The 19,229-nt window shown below is 44.3% G+C and overlaps 1 protein-coding gene across 1 annotated transcript in view; it reads right to left on the bottom strand.

The window, feature by feature from the left end:
* Positions 1 to 206: 206 nt before the first annotated feature.
* Positions 207 to 19,229, bottom strand: part of LOC138650979 (B-cell receptor CD22-like) — a 34,701-nt gene continuing 15,678 nt past the window's right edge. Inside the window, exons 7-9 of the mRNA XM_069740872.1 lie at positions 5,090 to 5,134; positions 4,433 to 4,489; positions 207 to 1,441 (exon numbers count right to left, since the gene is read on the bottom strand). Of these exons, the coding sequence (XP_069596973.1) occupies positions 1,340 to 1,441; positions 4,433 to 4,489; positions 5,090 to 5,134 (204 nt within the window). The 3' untranslated portion in view covers positions 207 to 1,339. The remainder of the gene's footprint in view (positions 1,442 to 4,432; positions 4,490 to 5,089; positions 5,135 to 19,229) is intronic.

The following is a 19,229-nucleotide window of genomic DNA, read 5'->3' as shown; positions in this document are numbered from 1 at the left end:
AATGTAAGCCCGTAAGGGCAGGGTCCTCGCCACTCTGTATCAGTCTGTCATTGTTAGTTTGTTTACTGTATGTGATATCTGTAATTTGTATGTAACCCCTTCTCATGTACAGCACCATGGAATCAATGGTGTTATATAAATAAATAATAATAATAATCATTAACTGAAAACTTCTAACACTGATTACACAAGAACCACAAGACTGATTTCTTCACCCCAGGTATCATTTTAATCAGTATAACAGCGCCAACCTGACAGTGTTTGTAGTTTACATAGCAAAATCCTGCTGATAAGTTCACTTTAAGATTTCTAGACACCGACATTTATATTAACAGGTAATGTGGTGCAGATATTTTCTTTAACATTGATTCATCCATTGACACTTTTTTTACCAGACATTTCTAAATGATGCAACACAGAGCAAAGAGATGTTATCACAATCACAGACAATTAATAATAATTATGGCACGGATAGCAGCTGCTCATTGCCCAACACAATGTCAGTGACTTCTAGCGCTCTCCTTCTGTCTCCATTAATTTCTTGAAAAAAAGAAATGCAAAGTGCAATAGCGTCTTATCCCAGTAATATACAGGGTGAACAATGGGTAGGCGCTCTCCTGATAGAGTTGCGTGTGACTCAACCACTAAAATTGAACAATCGTCAGCTGCTGCGTCATCCGCGGATGTGTGTGAATTATACCATAAAACAGAAGATGTGGACTTCAAATGCGCTGCTGATTCAAAAAAGTATCCAAAGACAGGATAAGATGGATGATGGTTTATTGTCAACGAGTTTCAAAGTCAAATTTACTCCTTCCTCAGGATAACTACATGTGTATTCTGTCATATATAGTTGGCGCCATATTTATTATTGTTTTATTTTTCTACATTCTTTGGAAAACCATGGCTTGGTAAGGGGAGAGTGAAGAGTATGGTTTAGGATGCATCAAATTGTGCAAAAATTTGGGTAAAAAATGGTGTAAAGTTAACCAGCTGAGGGGTAGTATAGAGTTAGATAAAATTGTCTGAAGATCCTTCAAAGTTATCTCACTGCATAAGTCAAAAAGACCTCGCAGGTTAAATTTAACATCTGCGATTTTTATTTTACTACATTCCGATATAATTTGAGAAATCCTTTAGGAAAAATATTTATTGTTTAAATCAATGCATAATAACAAAATGATTCCAGTTTTTATACGAATATTATTTAAAAAGCGTGGATTTTTCTAGAATACAATTTGAAATATTTTTTTCACATTTCCCATTATATTTTCACTTGATATTTTTTCCTTTAATTCACATCACATTTCTGTTCCGCCCCTTCACATTATCTCTCTCTTTACTTAGTTCGCTTTATAGACATGTCTTCATATACATCTTCATTTTCACGGGATTGGATCCCATTTTGTCCTTTTTTAGGTAAGTGGCAATGAGCTGTTGGCTGTAAAACAAAAAGAGTTACAAGTTTATAAATACGATCGTTTTCAAGGGTAAACTAGTGGTGGGAGCCAAGAAACATGTTTGAAAGTTGGACCAACTTCTTCCTGAAGAGAACCACAGTATTGACTGAGGAAGAATTTAGTCCAACTTTGAAGCATGTAGAGAAAAAGAGGGTAATCCACATGTACCCATATTGTTAATTTGTAGTTTCTTGGCATCCACATCGGCAGCGCAGAACACCACCCTCATTCTCTCATACTAGATAATTACATCAGTAATCCCGTTCTGTGGGAGCTGATCCATCTCGAATCCTTTGTTGTGGGTTAATACAACCCCTATAGGTGACCATTTCTTCTTTCACCTAACATTATTTTCCTCCCTTGGATAAGACCAAATTGAGATTGGTGTTACCAAAATTTTCATTTTCAAAGGTAGAAAAGTTTACAAAACTCGACTAGATGATGGTAGTACTCAATTAAATTAAGTATTAAATAGTTGTCTAGTGCTTAAAAGTTTAGGAGTTGACTCAAAGATTGGCCAGTAGACCATTAGACCTTATGACTGTTTTTCACATTCTATTGTTAGGAAAAAAAATATTGCTTAAAACAGTTTTCGAAGATTACAAAATGGATCTACTTTTTCAAGAATATAGTTCCATGGTTTTACATGTTTGTATATGGTATTGTGGTATTAAGGAAAACACAGCACTTCTGGAATTCTGGTGGTGCACAAGTAGGATAACCAAATCCATCAGCTGTGATGTAGAAAAACTTGGCACTCGTATAGGTGTGTCGAAGAACCTATTTATTAAGTGAAGAATTTCCAGAAATCAATGAGATGTTTAAGTCAATACCTGACCTTCATCAGTCATCTGGATAGAGGAGATCTGTGTGGCAGCACGCTGTGTGGGAGTCTGCAGTATCCACTGCTAAGACAGCAAGTGCTGCCACACAGATCTCCTCCATCCAGATGACTGATGAAGGTCAGGTATTGATCAAAACGTCTAATTTAAACCCTGGAAATTCTTCACTCAATAAATAACTTCTTCAACACACCTACACGAATGCCACGTTTTTGTATATCGTATTGTGTCTTGTATTTATGGGAATAGGGTTGAGTTGTAATAGTAGACAAAACCTGTTGACAGGCGTGGTACTATTTTGGGAATTTAGATGTGAAATCTATTCTCAGTCATCCCTTTTAGTGCCATGAAAAATGGGGACCAAGGCCCTAAAATACTTAAAGAAACAAAAGGATAAAAAATTTTAGTTGGGTCCTATAACAAAGTAACATTGAAAATCTATAATATTTCCAATTTAGGGTTGGCCTTATTACTAGAGTCCGACAACAAAGTAAGATGAAAAATTAATAATATTTCCAATTTTGGGTTGGCCTTATTATTAGGGTCCTAAAACAAATTAAGATGAAAAATTAATAATATTTCAATTTGGATTGGATATGGCAATTTTTACATTCACAAGTAGTGTTGAGCATTCCGATACCGCAAGTATCGGGTATCGACCGATATTTGCGGTATCGGAATTCCGATACCGAGTTCCGATATTTTTGTGATATCCGGAATCGGTATCTGGATTTAGATTAATGTGTAAAATAAAGCATAAAAATAAAAAAAAAAAATATACTTACCCTCGGATGGGCCCTGGTTGTCACCGCTGCAATCGCCATGTTTTCCTTCCTATGAATGAGCTTGTTAAGTGTCTTCGATGATGCCGCGGCTTGTGATTGGTCGCGTGAGCGGTCACATGACCGCTCACGCGACCAATCACAAGCCGCGACGTCATCGAAAGTACTTAACGCGCTCATTCCTAAGAATGAGCGCGTTAAGGACCTTCGATGACGTCACGGCTTGTGATTGGTCGTGTGAGCGTTCACATGACCACTCAGCGACCAATCACAAGCCGCGACGTCATCGAAGGTCATTAAAGCGCTCATTCTTAGGAAGAAAAGCATGGCGATTGCAGCGGTGACAACCAGGGCCCGTCCGAGGGTAAGTATATCAATATTTTTTATTTTTATTCTTTATTTTACACATTAATATGGATCCCAGGGCCTGAAGGAGAGTTTCCTCTCCTTCAGACCCTGGGAACCATTACGGATACCTTCCGATATTTGTGTCCCATTGACTTGTATTGGTATCGGATATCGGTATCGGCGATATCCGATATTTTTCGGATATCGGCCGATACCATCCGATACCGATACTTTCAAATATCGGACGGTATCGCTCAACACTATTCACAAGGCTTTAATTCGCTGAAGTTTTTATGGGGGCTGTGGAATCATATGGTGTTAGGGATAGCGGAATGCACCGAGTATAGATAGGTAGCTACAAGGTGCGTTCGCAGCCCGGGGTCCATCGTGCAGAGATACCTGCTGCAAAGTAATGGCGGATAAACTCTGAGCTCACACTTGGGTTAAGCTTCACCCCGTGTGAACTGGAAGTGATCTCTGTTGCCTCACAGAGTCGTGCTGTACACAAAACTAATAGCCTAACTAGGGTTGTGCTTGCTCTGGAACTCTTCTGTGCTAACCGCACACATGAAGGAACCAGATGCTAAGCCAAGGCTAATTGCCCCCACTGACGCTAGCTGCCTGCCTGCGTGTACAGTCCCAAAGCTACAGCCTCACACCACATATATATAGAGTGGTATAGTATCCACTGGCATAAGCCAAACACATTTGATAGTAGCACATGGCCGTGCGGCCCTGAGCCAAATGCTGGGTCCGACGTCTCAGCTGAGCAGGTTCAACTGCGGCTGGAGGAGAATGGGAGTCCGCAGTAGACATTGTTCGAGATTCCCCCTGTGCAGCAGCGGGAACTAGATACCTAACATATGGTCCAGGTACTTTCTTTTACCCACAGGTTATGCATAATATTTAAATTGGTTTGTTTGGGGAATACTAACAGTGGTTTCATATTTGGCATCACAAATAATTATAAGCAAGACTATCACCATATTGATGATCTTACCTCTAGTGTATAATAAGATGTTGTTTGTCTTTCTATTAGATCTGTGTATCTGGTGCTCTAAAATATAAATAAAATGATCAAATAAATATACGTAGGACATTCACTGCTTTTGCAAATGGGGCGTCCATGAAGGAAAAGTTACACCTTACTATTTCCTAGAATTATGTTAATGAATCTTCTGCCTCCTACCAATCAGATGTCTGGAGCCAAATTGTAACTCAAACTCATGTCTTAATAGCACACCTTGTGGTTTTGTATGGTATTACACGTGAAACCAATTGCTTAATTATCAGGTTCACGTTTCATTGGCTCTTGTAGGGTTAGTGACTACTGTTTTCAGATTATTATCTGGAGTGATAATAATATGTATTTGTAAATTAAGCAAAAATCTATTGTCTTATATTGTCATCATCCTTAATCTATAGATTGTAAAAAGTAGCATTTACTCCTTATGTGTGGATGTAGTATTGTTCCTATATTATTAACTTTTTACATTTTTATTTTAGTCTGACTGTGGTAAAGGGTATACAAATAATTAGTGGTCAAAATACTAAGTAGATTATTGATAATTATTGCCAGGATAATCAATAATAAAAAGCACATGAAGCGGAAATGTTACTTTTAATTAAAAAACTCAATTGTAAAAAGGTAACTTACGTTTTTAGATAATGTACTTTGCATTGGGTCAAACATTTTGTTGCTCTGTAAAAAAAGGAATTGCAATAACTGAAGTATATAAAAAACTCAGAAGTCTAAAGTTTTCCAAATAGGTAGTATTACCGTAGTTGCCATTACTTTTTTCAAAACTGTTTTACTCTATTTACTTACTATTATTCCTGATCTTTTAATGTAATTTATACTAATTAGTAACATCTAATTAAACTGCAAAAAGTTTGTTTCACCAGCCTAATGAGCCTTTTAGATTTTTCAGGTTTTCTACATTCTATTCTTTCATTTCTCATTCAAGCCCAACCCACCCAGACTAAGGACCACTTTCTGTACACCTTCCATATTTGTAAAGTAATCTTCATTACGTCCTAGTTCTTTATTTCTCTCTATGACCAATAATCAGTAATTGTTCAGTGAACAAACTCTTTTGTCATTAAAAAGGGATGTTACCTAATTCTACTGACATAAGCAAGAAGACAAAGTCATAACAAAAACATTAAATGGAATGTTGTAACTGCTTAAAACTTAACGTTGTCTTTGAAAATTGGTCTCACAGAAGTTTTGACCATGTGATACTTTTGACAGTGCTAGACGTGTAAATGATATACTACTCATGCAAGTGGTAGACTGGTGGCCGGTATGGCTAAAATATCTGCTCTTTGCATTGTGAGCTTCACAATCCATCCCCACTTCCTTTGAGTGACAGGTGTTGTAGCCAAATAGAATTCCACTACTTTTATCACTCTAAATTTCCATTTCACGCTGACTTTGGTCTTGATACAACAGAGTGGACCTACACCAGCAGATGACATGGCTCCCCAAACCATCATTGATTGTTGAGACCTCACACTAGACCTGCAGCAGCTTGGATTGTGGCCTCCGCTCTTCCTCCAGACTCTGGGACCTTGATTTCAAATTAAATGCAAAATTTACTTTCATCTGAAAATACCACATTGGACCAATGGCAACAGTCCAGTTCTTTTTCTCCTTGGCCCAGGTAAGACACTTCTGGTGTTGTCTATTGGTCATGAGTGGCCTGACACAAGGAATGTGACACTTGTAGCCCATGTCCTGGATAAGTCTGTGTGAGGTGGCTCTGGAAGCAATGACTACCAGCAGTCCACACTGATAGGGCTGACGGAACGCACCGAGTAAATATAACGATACTAATGGTGCATTCGCAGTTTGGGGTTCACCGTGCAGGAGTGGAACCTGCTGCTAGGTAATGGCGGCACTATATGGCAGCACTACACCAGAATAGACACGGGTTCCATCACCCGGTCTGTTCAGGAGCGAACTCTGTTGCTTCTCAGAGTAGCAGGGAATCAAGGAAACGATGTGCCCTGTTAGCTGTCACAGAGAGCAGTAAATGAATACTAGTGGGATCCCTGCAATTCACCCCCACTATTCTGGTGCTTGATCCTAGGGTTGAGCGACCTTGACCTTTTTAGAGTCGAGCCGTGTTTCGCGAAACCCGACTATCTTAGAAGTCGAGTCGAGTGGAATCGGCCGATTATCGCGAAAAGTCGGGTATCGCCCGAAATACGAAACCCAATGCAAGTCAATGGGGGAGCATAGTCGGCAGTGAGTGGAGGCCAGGAAAACACTTACACTGCCCATTTTAATGGCAAAAACATCCATTCTTGTTAAAGAAGCTTGTCAATCGTAATTTACCTTATAATAATTGGAAGGCATTTGAAATTGGGGGTCATTTGGCTAAAGTTGTGGGGGGTAGGGCTGGTTCAAGTAATTAGTGGGCCCAGTAAATCTGCACCACGTCACGGCAGTGGAGCAGGGAGAGGTAAGTATTTAAACTTTGCAAGTGCTGTGATCCTGAGCAAGCAGGGGGGGCCCACTCGTTGGCATTGGCACTGGCACAGGGCCCCTCAAAGTACAGCGGTGTGTTTGCACGGCGGGGGCGCCTCCCACCGGCAGCAACACTTTTGCGTACTATGAGAGGCCCTGTGCCAGTGACGTCGCCAACTAGTATTCCTCCCCCCACCTGATGAAGGAACCTGCACTTTCATCTGCACCTTCCTCTTTGTCCCCGTGTAAGGTGGTATGGTATGCGGGAAGAGGAACCTGACTTTCAGCAGGGTCACAATCTTGCTGTGTAGCGTGCACGGGGAATTTTGCGTTATGGGTCAATGTACCAGCAGACTCATCTATCACTGGCTGGGCAATGGGCAGGATGAGGAGGAAACACAGATATAGGCCCAAAGAATAAAGTGGGCTAAATGCAGTTCAAAATTGGTAACACAGGACTAACCAGGGGGCATTGCAGTGGAGGACAACTGGAATGAGAGGCTGACACAGAGAGTAGGCCCAAATCAGTAAGTAGTCGACATGCAGTTCAAAATTGGCAACCGTAGTAAACAGGCGGCCCAGCTTTGTTCAGTTGAGGAGAACAGCAAGGAGTGGCAGACACCGATAGTAAGCCCCAACCCAACTAGTAGGCCAAATGCAGTCTAACATTAACAACTACTTAACAAGAGCCTGAAAATGGAATTTCAGGACAGGAAACCAGGAGAACAGCAAGGAGTGGCAGACACCGATAGTAGGCCCCAAACCAACTAGTACGCCAAATGCAGTTGTTCCATTTAACTACAATTTAATGAGAGCCTGAAGATAGAAGTTCAGGAAAGGCAACCTGGAGAACACCTTGGAGTGGAACACACCATCTCTCTACACCCCATACCCAATTTGTAGGCCTAATGCAGTGTAGTTTTCAACAACTACTAAACGAGAGTCGGAAGATCGAAGCAATGTGGATGAAACCTGGGGAACACCTTGGAGTGTAACACACCGTCTCTCTACACCCCATACCCAATTTGTAGGCCTAGTGCAGTGTAGTTTTCTACAACTACTAAACGAGAGTCGGAAGACCGAAGCAATGTGGACGAAACCTGGGGAACACCTTGGAGTGGAACACACCATCTCTCTACACCCCATACCCAATTTGTAGGCCTAATGCAGTGTAGTTTTCTACAACTACTAAACGAGAGCATGAAGATCGAAGCAATGGAGAGGAAACCTGGGGAACACCTTGGAGTGGAACACACCATCTCTCTACACCCCATACCCAATTTGTAGGCCTAATGCAGCGTAGTTTCCAACAACTACTAAACGAGAGCATGAAGATCGAACCAATGGCGATGAAACCTGGGGAACACCTTGGAGTGGAACACACCATCTCTCTACACCCCATACCCAATTTGTAGGCCTAATGCAGCGTAGTTTCCAACAACTACTAAACGAGAGCATGAAGATCGAAGCAATGGAGAGGAAACCTTGGGAACACCTTGGAGTGGAACACACCATCTCTCTACACCCCATACCCAATTTGTAGGCCTAATGCAGCGTAGTTTCCAACAACTACTAAACGAGAGCATGAAGATTGAAGCTCAGGAAAGGCAACCTGGAGAACACCTTGGAGTGGAACACACCATCTCTCTACACCCCATACCCAATTTGTAGGCCTAATGCAGCGTAGTTTCCAACAACTACTAAACGAGAGCATGAAGATCGAAGCAATGGAGAGGAAACCTGGGGAACACCTTGGAGTGGAACACACCATCTCTCTACACCCCATACCCAATTTGTAGGCCTAATGCAGCGTAGTTTCCAACAACTACTAAACGAGAGCATGAAGATCGAAGCAATGGAGAGGAAACCTTGGGAACACCTTGGAGTGGAACACACCATCTCTCTACACCCCATACCCAATTTGTAGGCCTAATGCAGCGTAGTTTCCAACAACTACTAAACGAGAGCATGAAGATTGAAGCTCAGGAAAGGCAACCTGGAGAACACCTTGGAGTGGAACACACCATCTCTCTACACCCCATACCCAATTTGTAGGCCTAATGCAGCGTAGTTTCCAACAACTACTAAACGAGAGCATGAAGATTGAAGCTCAGGAAAGGCAACCTGGAGAACACCTTGGAGTGGAACACACCATCTCTCTACACCCCATACCCAATTTGTAGGCCTAATGCAGCGTAGTTTCCAACAACTACTAAACGAGAGCATGAAGATTGAAGCTCAGGAAAGGCAACCTGGAGAACACCTTGGAGTGGAACACACCATCTCTCTACACCCCATACCCAATTTGTAGGCCTAATGCAGCGTAGTTTCCAACAACTACTAAACGAGAGCATGAAGATCGAAGCAATGGAGAGGAAACCTGGGGAACACCTTGGAGTGGAACACACCATCTCTCTACACCCCATACCCAATTTGTAGGCCTAATGCAGCGTAGTTTCCAACAACTACTAAACGAGAGCATGAAGATCGAAGCAATGGAGAGGAAACCTTGGGAACACCTTGGAGTGGAACACACCATCTCTCTACACCCCATACCCAATTTGTAGGCCTAATGTAGCGTAGTTTCCAACAACTACTAAACGAGAGCATGAAGATTGAAGCTCAGGAAAGGCAACCTGGAGAACACCTTGGAGTGGAACACACCATCTCTCTACACCCCATACCCAATTTGTAGGCCTAATGCAGCGTAGTTTCCAACAACTACTAAACGAGAGCATGAAGATTGAAGCTCAGGAAAGGCATCCTGGAGAACACCTTGGAGTGGAACACACCATCTCTCTACACTCCATACCCAATTTGTAGGCCTAATGCAGCGTAGTTTCCAACAACTACTAAACGAGAGCATGAAGATTGAAGCTCAGGAAAGGCAACCTGGAGAACACCTTGGAGTGGAACACACCATCTCTCTACACCCCATACCCAATTTGTAGGCCTAATGCAGCGTAGTTTCCAACAACTACTAAACGAGAGCATGAAGATTGAAGCTCAGGAAAGGCAACCTGGAGAACACCTTGGAGTGGAACACACCATCTCTCTACACCCCATACCCAATTTGTAGGCCTAATGCAGCGTAGTTTCCAACAACTACTAAACGAGAGCATGAAGATTGAAGCTCAGGAAAGGCAACCTGGAGAACACCTTGGAGTGGAACACACCATCTCTCTACACCCCATACCCAATTTGTAGGCCTAATGCAGCGTAGTTTCCAACAACTACTAAACGAGAGCATGAAGATTGAAGCAATGGAGAGGAAACCTGGGGAACACCTTGGGGAGGCAGACACCGTTAGTAGGCCCTACCAAAGTTGTACACCCAATGCAGTTTTAAAATTCCTAGAGGCTGAAAACAAGACTATTGACGCTCAGCTTTTTTCAAAGGAACACAGCTGAATTGAGTGGCGCAGACAGACACAGGTAGTAGGACTCAAACCAAAAATGTGGCTCACTGCAGCAGAAAAAAGTTACAGGGGTACACAAGCTGCAGTGCTCTGGGCAGTGGAGGACAATTTCAATAGTGAACCGCAGACAGACTTTGTACGCCTACTATTAAAAAAAGGATGCTCTATGCAATTATAAATAGGTTCTAGGGGTACACGGGCAGCAGTGGTGTGGTCAGTGGAGGCCTAGTGGAAGGAGTGACCGCAGACAGGCATCGAAGGCCTAAAATAATAACACATGGCTGTAGGCAATTTTAAATTGGTTCCAGGGGTACACGGGCAGCAGTGGCCTGGTCAGTGTAGTAGTAGTAGAAAGAACGGACCGCAGACAGGCATCGAAGGCCTAAAATAAAAAAATTGGGCTGGCTGTAGGCAATTTTAAATTGGTTCCAGGGGTACACGGGCAGCAGTGGTGTGGTCAGTGGAGGCATATTGTAAGGAGTGACCGCAGACAGGCATCAAAGGCCTAAAATAATAACACATGGCTGTAGGCAATTTTAAATTGGTTCCAGGGGTACACGGGCAGCAGTGGTGTGGTCAGTGGAGGCCTAGTGGAAGGAGTGACCGCAGACAGGCATCGAAGGCCTAAAATAATAAAATTGGGCTGGCTGTAGGCAATTTTAAATTGGTTCCAGGGGTACACGGGCAGCAGTGGTGTGGTCAGTGGAGGCCTAGTGGAAGGAGTGACCGCAGACAGGCATCGAAGGCCTAAAATAATAACACATGGCTGTAGGCAATTTTAAATTGGTTCCAGGGGTACACGGGCAGCAGTGGTGTGGTCAGTGGAGGCCTAGTGGAAGGAGTGACCGCAGACAGGCATCGAAGGCCTAAAATAAAAAAATTGGGCTGGCTGTAGGCAATTTTAAATTGGTTCCAGGGGTACACGGGCAGCAGTGGTGTGGTCAGTGGAGGCATATTGTAAGGAGTGACCGCAGACAGGCATCGAAGGCCTAAAATAATAACACATGGCTGTAGGCAATTTTAAATTGGTTCCAGGGGTACACGGGCAGCAGTGGTGTGGTCAGTGGAGGCCTATTGGAAGGAGTGACCGCAGACAGGCATCGAAGGCCTAAAATAAAAAAATTGGGCTGGCTGTAGGCAATTTTAAATTGGTTCCAGGGGTACACGGGCAGCAGTGGTGTGGTCAGTGGAGGCCTAGTGGAAGGAGTGACCGCAGACAGGCATCGAAGGCCTAAAATAATAACACATGGCTGTAGGCAATTTTAAATTGGTTCCAGGGGTACACGGGCAGCAGTGGCCTGGTCAGTGTAGTAGTAGTAGAAAGAACGGACCGCAGACAGGCATCGAAGGCCTAAAATAAAAAAATTGGGCTGGCTGTAGGCAATTTTAAATTGGTTCCAGGGGTACACGGGCAGCAGTGGTGTGGTCAGTGGAGGCATATTGTAAGGAGTGACCGCAGACAGGCATCGAAGGCCTAAAATAATAACACATGGCTGTAGGCAATGTTAAATTGGTTCCAGGGGTACACGGGCAGCAGTGGTGTGGTCAGTGGAGGCCTAGTGGAAGGAGTGACCGCAGACAGGCATCGAAGGCCTAAAATAAAAAAATTGGGCTGGCTGTAGGCAATTTTAAATTGGTTCCAGGGGTACACGGGCAGCAGTGGTGTGGTCAGTGGAGGCCTAGTGGAAGGAGTGACCGCAGACAGGCATCGAAGGCCTAAAATAAAAAAATTGGGCTGGCTGTAGGCAATTTTAAATTAGTTCCAGGGGTACACGGGCAGCAGTGGTGTGGTCAGTGGAGGCCTAGTGGAAGGAGTGACCGCAGACAGGCATCGAAGGCCTAAAATAAAAAAATTGGGCTGGCTGTAGGCAATTTTAAATTGGTTCCAGGGGTACACGGGCAGCAGTGGTGTGGTCAGTGGAGGCCTAGTGGAAGGAGTGACCGCAGACAGGCATCGAAGGCCTAAAATAAAAAAATTGGGCTGGCTGTAGGCAATTTTAAATTGGTTCCAGGGGTACACGGGCAGCAGTGGTGTGGTCAGTGGAGGCATATTGTAAGGAGTGACCGCAGACAGGCATCGAAGGCCTAAAATAATAACACATGGCTGTAGGCAATTTTAAATTGGTTCCAGGGGTACACGGGCAGCAGTGGTGTGGTCAGTGGAGGCCTAGTGGAAGGAGTGACCGCAGACAGGCATCGAAGGCCTAAAATAAAAAAATTGGGCTGGCTGTAGGCAATTTTAAATTGGTTCCAGGGGTACACGGGAAGCAGTGGTGTGGTCAGTGGAGGCCTAGTGGAAGGAGTGACCGCAGACAGGCATCGAAGGCCTAAAACAAAAAAATTGGGCTGGCTGTAGGCAATTTTAAATTGGTTCCAGGGGTACACGGGCAGCAGTGGTGTGGTCAGTGGAGGCCTAGTGGAAGGAGTGACCGCAGACAGGCATCGAAGGCCTAAAATAAAAAAATTGGGCTTTCTGTAGGCAATTTTAAATTGGTTCCAGGGGTACACGGGCAGCAGTGGTGTGGTCAGTGGAGGCCTAGTGGAAGGAGTGACCGCAGACAGGCTTCGAAGGCCTAACATAACAAAAATGTCAATACAATGGTATTGTCAGTGGCAGGCATTGAAGGATGTCAGCGCATAGACTAAACATTGGTGGAGCTGTGAGATAATTTTGCAAGTGGTAGAGCACTGTTTGAGCTGGGGGGGAACTGTCTTGTGGCCGGCGGTACAGGCCCAGGGCCCCTCATATTTCAAAGGTGTGTCTGACGTTGGGTGCGCACCACCACCGCCAGAGACACTTTATTGTACTAGGAGGGAACCAGTGGCAGTGCCGTCGACCAAAAGCGGGCACACCCACCTCTTCAGACAAACAGCACTCTCACGGGTGCTGTCGCCAAGTGTCGATACCACGGCCCCGTGTGGGGAGTTTGGCCATTTAGTGAGGTGTAAACATGTCGTATGCTGGACAATCAGGTGCAGAAAATTACGAGATTGGAAAAGGCATTCAGAATAGTCCACAGGCAAGACCTTTTCATAGGAAAGCTAGGTGTCAGCCGGGCATGGTGGGGCAAAAGATTTCGAAATCCAGTTGTGGTTCATTTTAATGAAGGTTAGATCATCTACATTTTGGGTAGCCAGACGAGTCCTTTTTTCTGTTAGTATTGAACCTGCAGCACTGAATACTCTTTCTGATAGGACACTAGCTGCCGGGCAAGCAAGCTCCTGCAATGCATATTCTGCCAATTCTGGCCAGGTGTCTAATTTTGATGCCCAGTAATCAAATGGGAATGACGGTTGAGGGAGAACATCGATAAGGGATGAAAAATAGTTTGTAACCATACTGGACAAATGTTGTCTCCTGTCACTTTGAATTGATGCTGCAGTACCTGTCCTGTCTGCGGTCATAGCAAAATCACTCCACAACCTGGTCAGAAAACCCCTCTGGCCAACGCCACTTCTGATTTCTGCCCCTCTAACTCCTCTGGTCTGCTGGCCCCTGCAGCTCGTGTGAGAACGATCACGGGCGCTGTGTGCAGGGAATGCCAGAAGCAAACGGTCAACAAGAGTTGATTGTTTGGTTGCTAATATTAGTTCCAAGTTCTCATGTGGCATTATATTTTGCAATTTGCCTTTATAGCGAGGATCAAGGAGGCAGGCCAACCAGTAATCGTCATCGTTCATCATTTTAGTTATGCGTGTGTCCCTTTTGAGGATACGTAAGGCATAATCCGCCATGTGGGCCAAAGTTCCAGTTCTCAAATCTGCGGTTGTGCTTGGTTGAGGGGCAGTTTCAGGCAAATCCACGTCACTTGTGTCCCTCCAAAAACCAGAACCCGGCCTTGCCGCGCCACCAATTTCCAGTGGCCCCGGAAAAGCTTCCTCATTAAAAATATAATCATCCCCATCATCCTCCTCGTCCTCCTCCTCCTCTTCGCCCGCTAACTCGTCCTGTACACTGCCCTGGCCAGACAATGGCTGACTGTCATCAAGGCTTTCCTCTTCCTCAGCTGCAGACGCCTGATCCTTTATGTGCGTCAAACTTTGCATCAGCAGACGCATTAGGGGGATGCTCATGCTTATTATGGCATTGCCTGCACTAACCAGCCGTGTGCATTCCTCAAAACACTGAAGGACTTGACACATGTCTTGAATCTTCGACCACTGCACACCTGACAACTCCATGTCTGCCATCCTACTGCCTGCCCGTGTATGTGTATCCTCCCACAAAAACATAACAGCCCGCCTCTGTTCACACAGTCTCTGAAGCATGTGCAGTGTTGAGTTCCACCTTGTTGCAACGTCTATGATTAGGCGATGCTGGGGAAGGTTCAAAGAACGCTGATAGGTCTGCATACGGCTGGAGTGTACGGGCGAACGGCGGATATGTGAGCAAAGTCCACGCACTTTGAGGAGCAGGTCGGATAACCCCGGATAACTTTTCAGGAAGCACTGCACCACCAGGTTTAAGGTGTGAGCCAGGCAAGGAATGTGTTTCAGTTGGGAAAGGGAGATGGCAGCCATGAAATTCCTTCCGTTATCACTCACTACCTTGCCTGCCTCAAGATCTACAGTGCCCAGCCACGACTGCGTTTCTTTCTGCAAGAACTCGGACAGAACTTCCGCGGTGTGTCTGTTGTCGCCCAAACACTTCATAGCCAATACAGCCTGCTGACGTTTGCCAGTAGCTGCCCCATGATGGGAGACCTGGTGTGCAACAGTGGCAGCTGCGGATGGAGTGGTTGTGCGACTGCGGTCTGTGGACGAGCTCTCGCTTCTGCAGGAGGACGAAGAGGAGGAGGAGGGGGTGCGAACGGCTACAGCCAACTGTTTCCTAGACCGTGGGCTAGGCAGAACTGTCCCAAACTTGCTGTCCCCTGTGGACCCTGCATCCACAACATTCACCCAGTGTGCCGTGATGGACACGTAACGTCCCTGGCCATGCCTACTGGTCCATGCATCTGTTGTCAGGTGCACCTTTGTGCTCACAGATTGCCTGAGTGCATGGACGATGCGCTCTTTAACATGCTGGTGGAGGGCTGGGATGGCTTTTCTGGAAAAAAAGTGTCGACTGGGTAGCTCGTAGCGTGGTACAGCGTAGTCCATCAGGGCTTTGAAAGCTTCGCTTTCAACTAACCGGTAGGGCATCATCTCTAACGAGATTAGTCTAGCTATGTGGGCGTTCAAACCCTGTGTACGCGGATGCGAGGCTAAGTACTTCCTTTTTCTAACCATAGTCTCATGTAGGGTGAGCTGGACTGGAGAGCTGGAGATCGTGGAACTAGCGGGGGTGCCGGTGGACATGGCAGACTGAGAGACGGTGGGAGATGGTATTGTTGCCGCCGGTGTCCTAGATGCAGTGTTTCCTGCTACGAAACTGGTGATTCCCTGACCCTGACTGCTTTGGCCTGGCAAAGAAACCTGCACAGATACTGCAGGTGGTGCGGAAAATGGTGGCCCTACACTGCCGGAAGGGATGTTGCGTTGCTGACTAGCTTCATTGGCCGAGGGTGCTACAACCTTAAGGGACGTTTGGTAGTTAGTCCAGGCTTGCAAATGCATGGTGGTTAAATGTCTATGCATGCAACTTGTATTGAGACTTTTCAGATTCTGTCCTCTGCTTAAGGTAGTTGAACATTTTTGACAGATGACTTTGCGCTGATCAATTGGATGTTGTTTAAAAAAATGCCAGACTGCACTCTTTCTAGCATCATATACCTTTTCAGGCATTGCAGACTGAGCTTTAACCGGATGGCCACGCTGTCCTCCAACAGGTTTTGGCTTTGCCACGCGTTTTGGGCAAGATACGGGCCCGGCAGATGGAACCTGTTGCGATGTTGATGCCTGCTGCGGCCCCTCCTCCTCCGCTTCAGAACTGCTGCCGCCTGCACCCTGTTCCCCCAATGGCTGCCAATCGGGGTCAAGAACTGGGTCATCTATTACCTCTTCTTGTAGCTCGTGTGCAACTTCGTCTGTGTCACCGTGTCGGTCGGTGGTATAGCGTTCGTGATGGGGCAACATAGTCTCATCAGGGTCTGATTCTTGATCATTACCCTGCGAGGGCAATGTTGTGGTCTGAGTCAAAGGACCAGCATAGTAGTCTGGCTGTGGCTGTGCATCAGTGCACTCCATGTCAGATTCAACTTGTAATGGGCATGGACTGTTAACTGCTTCACTTTCTAAGCCAGGGACAGTATGTGTAAAGAGCTCCATGGAGTAACCCGTTGTGTCGCCTGCTGCATTCTTCTCTGTTGTTGTTTTTGCTGAAGAGGACAAGGAAGCGACTTGTCCCTGACCGTGAACATCCACTAACGACGCGCTGCTTTGACATTTACCAGTTTCACGAGAGGAGGCAAAAGAGCTAGAGGCTGAGTCAGCAAGATAAGCCAAAACTTGCTCTTGCTGCTCCGGCTTTAAAAGCGGTTTTCCTACTCCCAGAAAAGGGAGCGTTCGAGGCCTTGTGTAGCCAGACGACGAACCTGGCTCCACAGCTCCAGACTTAGGTGCAATATTTTTTTTCCCACGACCAGCTGATGCTCCACCACTACCACTACCCTCATTACCAGCTGACAATGAACGCCCGCGGCCACGACCTCTTCCACCAGACTTCCTCATTGTTTTAAAAACGTAACCAAACTAACGGTATTTGTTGCTGTCACACAACTTACACGGTGAGCTATAACTTCAGTATGATTTAGCTACCCCTTTACAGGTGAGTGAGACCACAACGAAAATCAGGCACAATGTTACACACTCTGTTGTTGGTGGCAACAAATGAGAGAGATGCCACACACGCAGGACTGTTACTGAAGCACAAATGTAAATATTAATCTCCCACTGATTTGATTTTTTTTTTTTTTCAGGGAGACTTTAGGAAAAAAAAATAATAAAATAAAATAATTTTTTCAGGAAGAATTTAGAAACCAAATAAAATAAAATGATTTTTTCAGGGAGAATTTAGAAAACAAATAAAACAAAAAAAGGCTTTCTATGGCCCACTGAGTGAGAGATGACGCACACAGGAGTCAGGAGTGGCACACAAGCCCAGAGGCCAATATTTATCTCCCACTGATTGATGTAGTGATTTTTTCAGGTAGATTTTGGAACCCAAATCAAGCTAAAAATATAATAGGCTTTCTATGGCCCACAATTGGAGAGAGAGAGAGAGATGGCACACCCAGGAGTCAAGACTGGCACACAAGCAGAAAGGGCAATATTAATCTCCCACTGATTTGATTTTTTTTTTTTTTCAGGGAGACTTTAGGAAAAAAAAATAATAGAATAAAATGATTTTTTCAGGAAGAATTTAGAAACCAAATAAAATAAAATGATTTTTTCAGGGAGAATTTAGAAAACAAATAAAAGAAAAAATAGGCTTTCTATGGCCCACGGAGTGAGAGATGACGCACACAGGAGTCAGGAGTGGCACACAAGCCCAGAGGCCAATATTGTTCTCCCAATGATTGATGTAGTGATTTTTTCAGGTAGATTTTGGAACCCAAATCAAGCTAAAAAAATAATAGGCTTTCTATGGCCCACAATTGGAGAGAGAGAGAGAGATGGCACACCCAGGAGTCAAGACTGGCACACAAGCAGAAAGGGCAATATTAATCTCCCACTGATTTGATTTTTTTTTTTTTTTCCAGGGAGACTTTAGAAAAAAAAAATAATAAAAAAAAAATGATTTTTTCAGGAAGAATTTAGAAACCAAATAAAATAAAAATGATTTTTTCAGGGAGAATTTATAAAACAAATAAAACAAAAAATAGGCTTTCTATGGCCCACTGAGTGAGAGATGACGCACACAGGAGTCAGGAGTGGCACACAAGCCCAGAGGCCAATATTTATCTCCCACTGATTGATTTATAGATTTTTTCAGGTAGAATTTAGAACCCAAATCAACCAAAAACATAAATAGGCTTTCTATGGCCCACTATTTGTGAGAGAGATGGCACGCTCAGGACTGGCACACAAGCCCAGATGCCAATATTAATCTACCACTTTTTATTATTTTTCAGGGAAAATTTATAAACCCAATAAAAAAAATAATAAATAGGCTTTCTATGGCCCACTATCTGAGAGAGAGAGAGAGATGGCACGCTTAGGACTGGCACACAAGCCCAAAGGCCAATATTAATCTCCCTTTTTTTTTCAGGGAGAATTTATAAAACCAAAAAAAATAAAAATAAATAGGCTTTCTATGGCCCACTATTTGTGAGAGAGATGGCACGCTCAGGACTGGCACACAAGCCCAGAGGCCAATATTAATCTCCCACTTTTTTTTTTTTGTTCCAGGGAAAATTTATAAACCCAATAAAAAAATAATAAATAGGCTTTCTATGGCCCACTATCTGAGAGAGAGAGATGGCACGCTTAGGACTGGCACACAAGCCCAAAGGCCAATATTAATCTCCCTTTTTTTTCAGGGAGAATTTATAAAACCAAAAAAAATAAATAAATAGGCTTTCTATGGCCCACTATTTGTGAGAGAGATGGCACGCTCAGGACTGGCACACAAGCCCAGAGGCCAATATTAATCTCCCACTTTTTTTTTTTTGTTCCAGGGAAAATTTATAAACCCAATAAAAAAAATAATAAATAGGCTTTCTATGGCCCACTATCTGAGAGAGAGAGATGGCACGCTTAGGACTGGCACACAAGCCCAAAGGCCAATATTAATCTCCCACTGATTGATTTATTGATTTTTTCAGGTAGAATTTAGAACCCAAATAAAGCAAAAAAAAAAAAAAAAATAGGCTTTCTATGGCCCACTGAGTGAGTGATGATGCACACAGGAGTCAGGAGTGGCACACAAGCCCTGAGGCCAATATTTTTCTCCCACTGATTGATGTAGTGATTTTTTCAGGTAGATTTTAGAACCCAAATAAAGCAAAAAAATAAATAGGC

This window comes from Ranitomeya imitator, chromosome 10 (genome assembly GCF_032444005.1).
Source record: "Ranitomeya imitator isolate aRanImi1 chromosome 10, aRanImi1.pri, whole genome shotgun sequence".
NCBI classification, from domain to species: domain Eukaryota; kingdom Metazoa; phylum Chordata; class Amphibia; order Anura; family Dendrobatidae; genus Ranitomeya; species Ranitomeya imitator.
The sequence above is the reverse complement of the archived record's forward strand: the minus strand, read 5'-3'. Positions and strand labels throughout refer to the sequence as shown.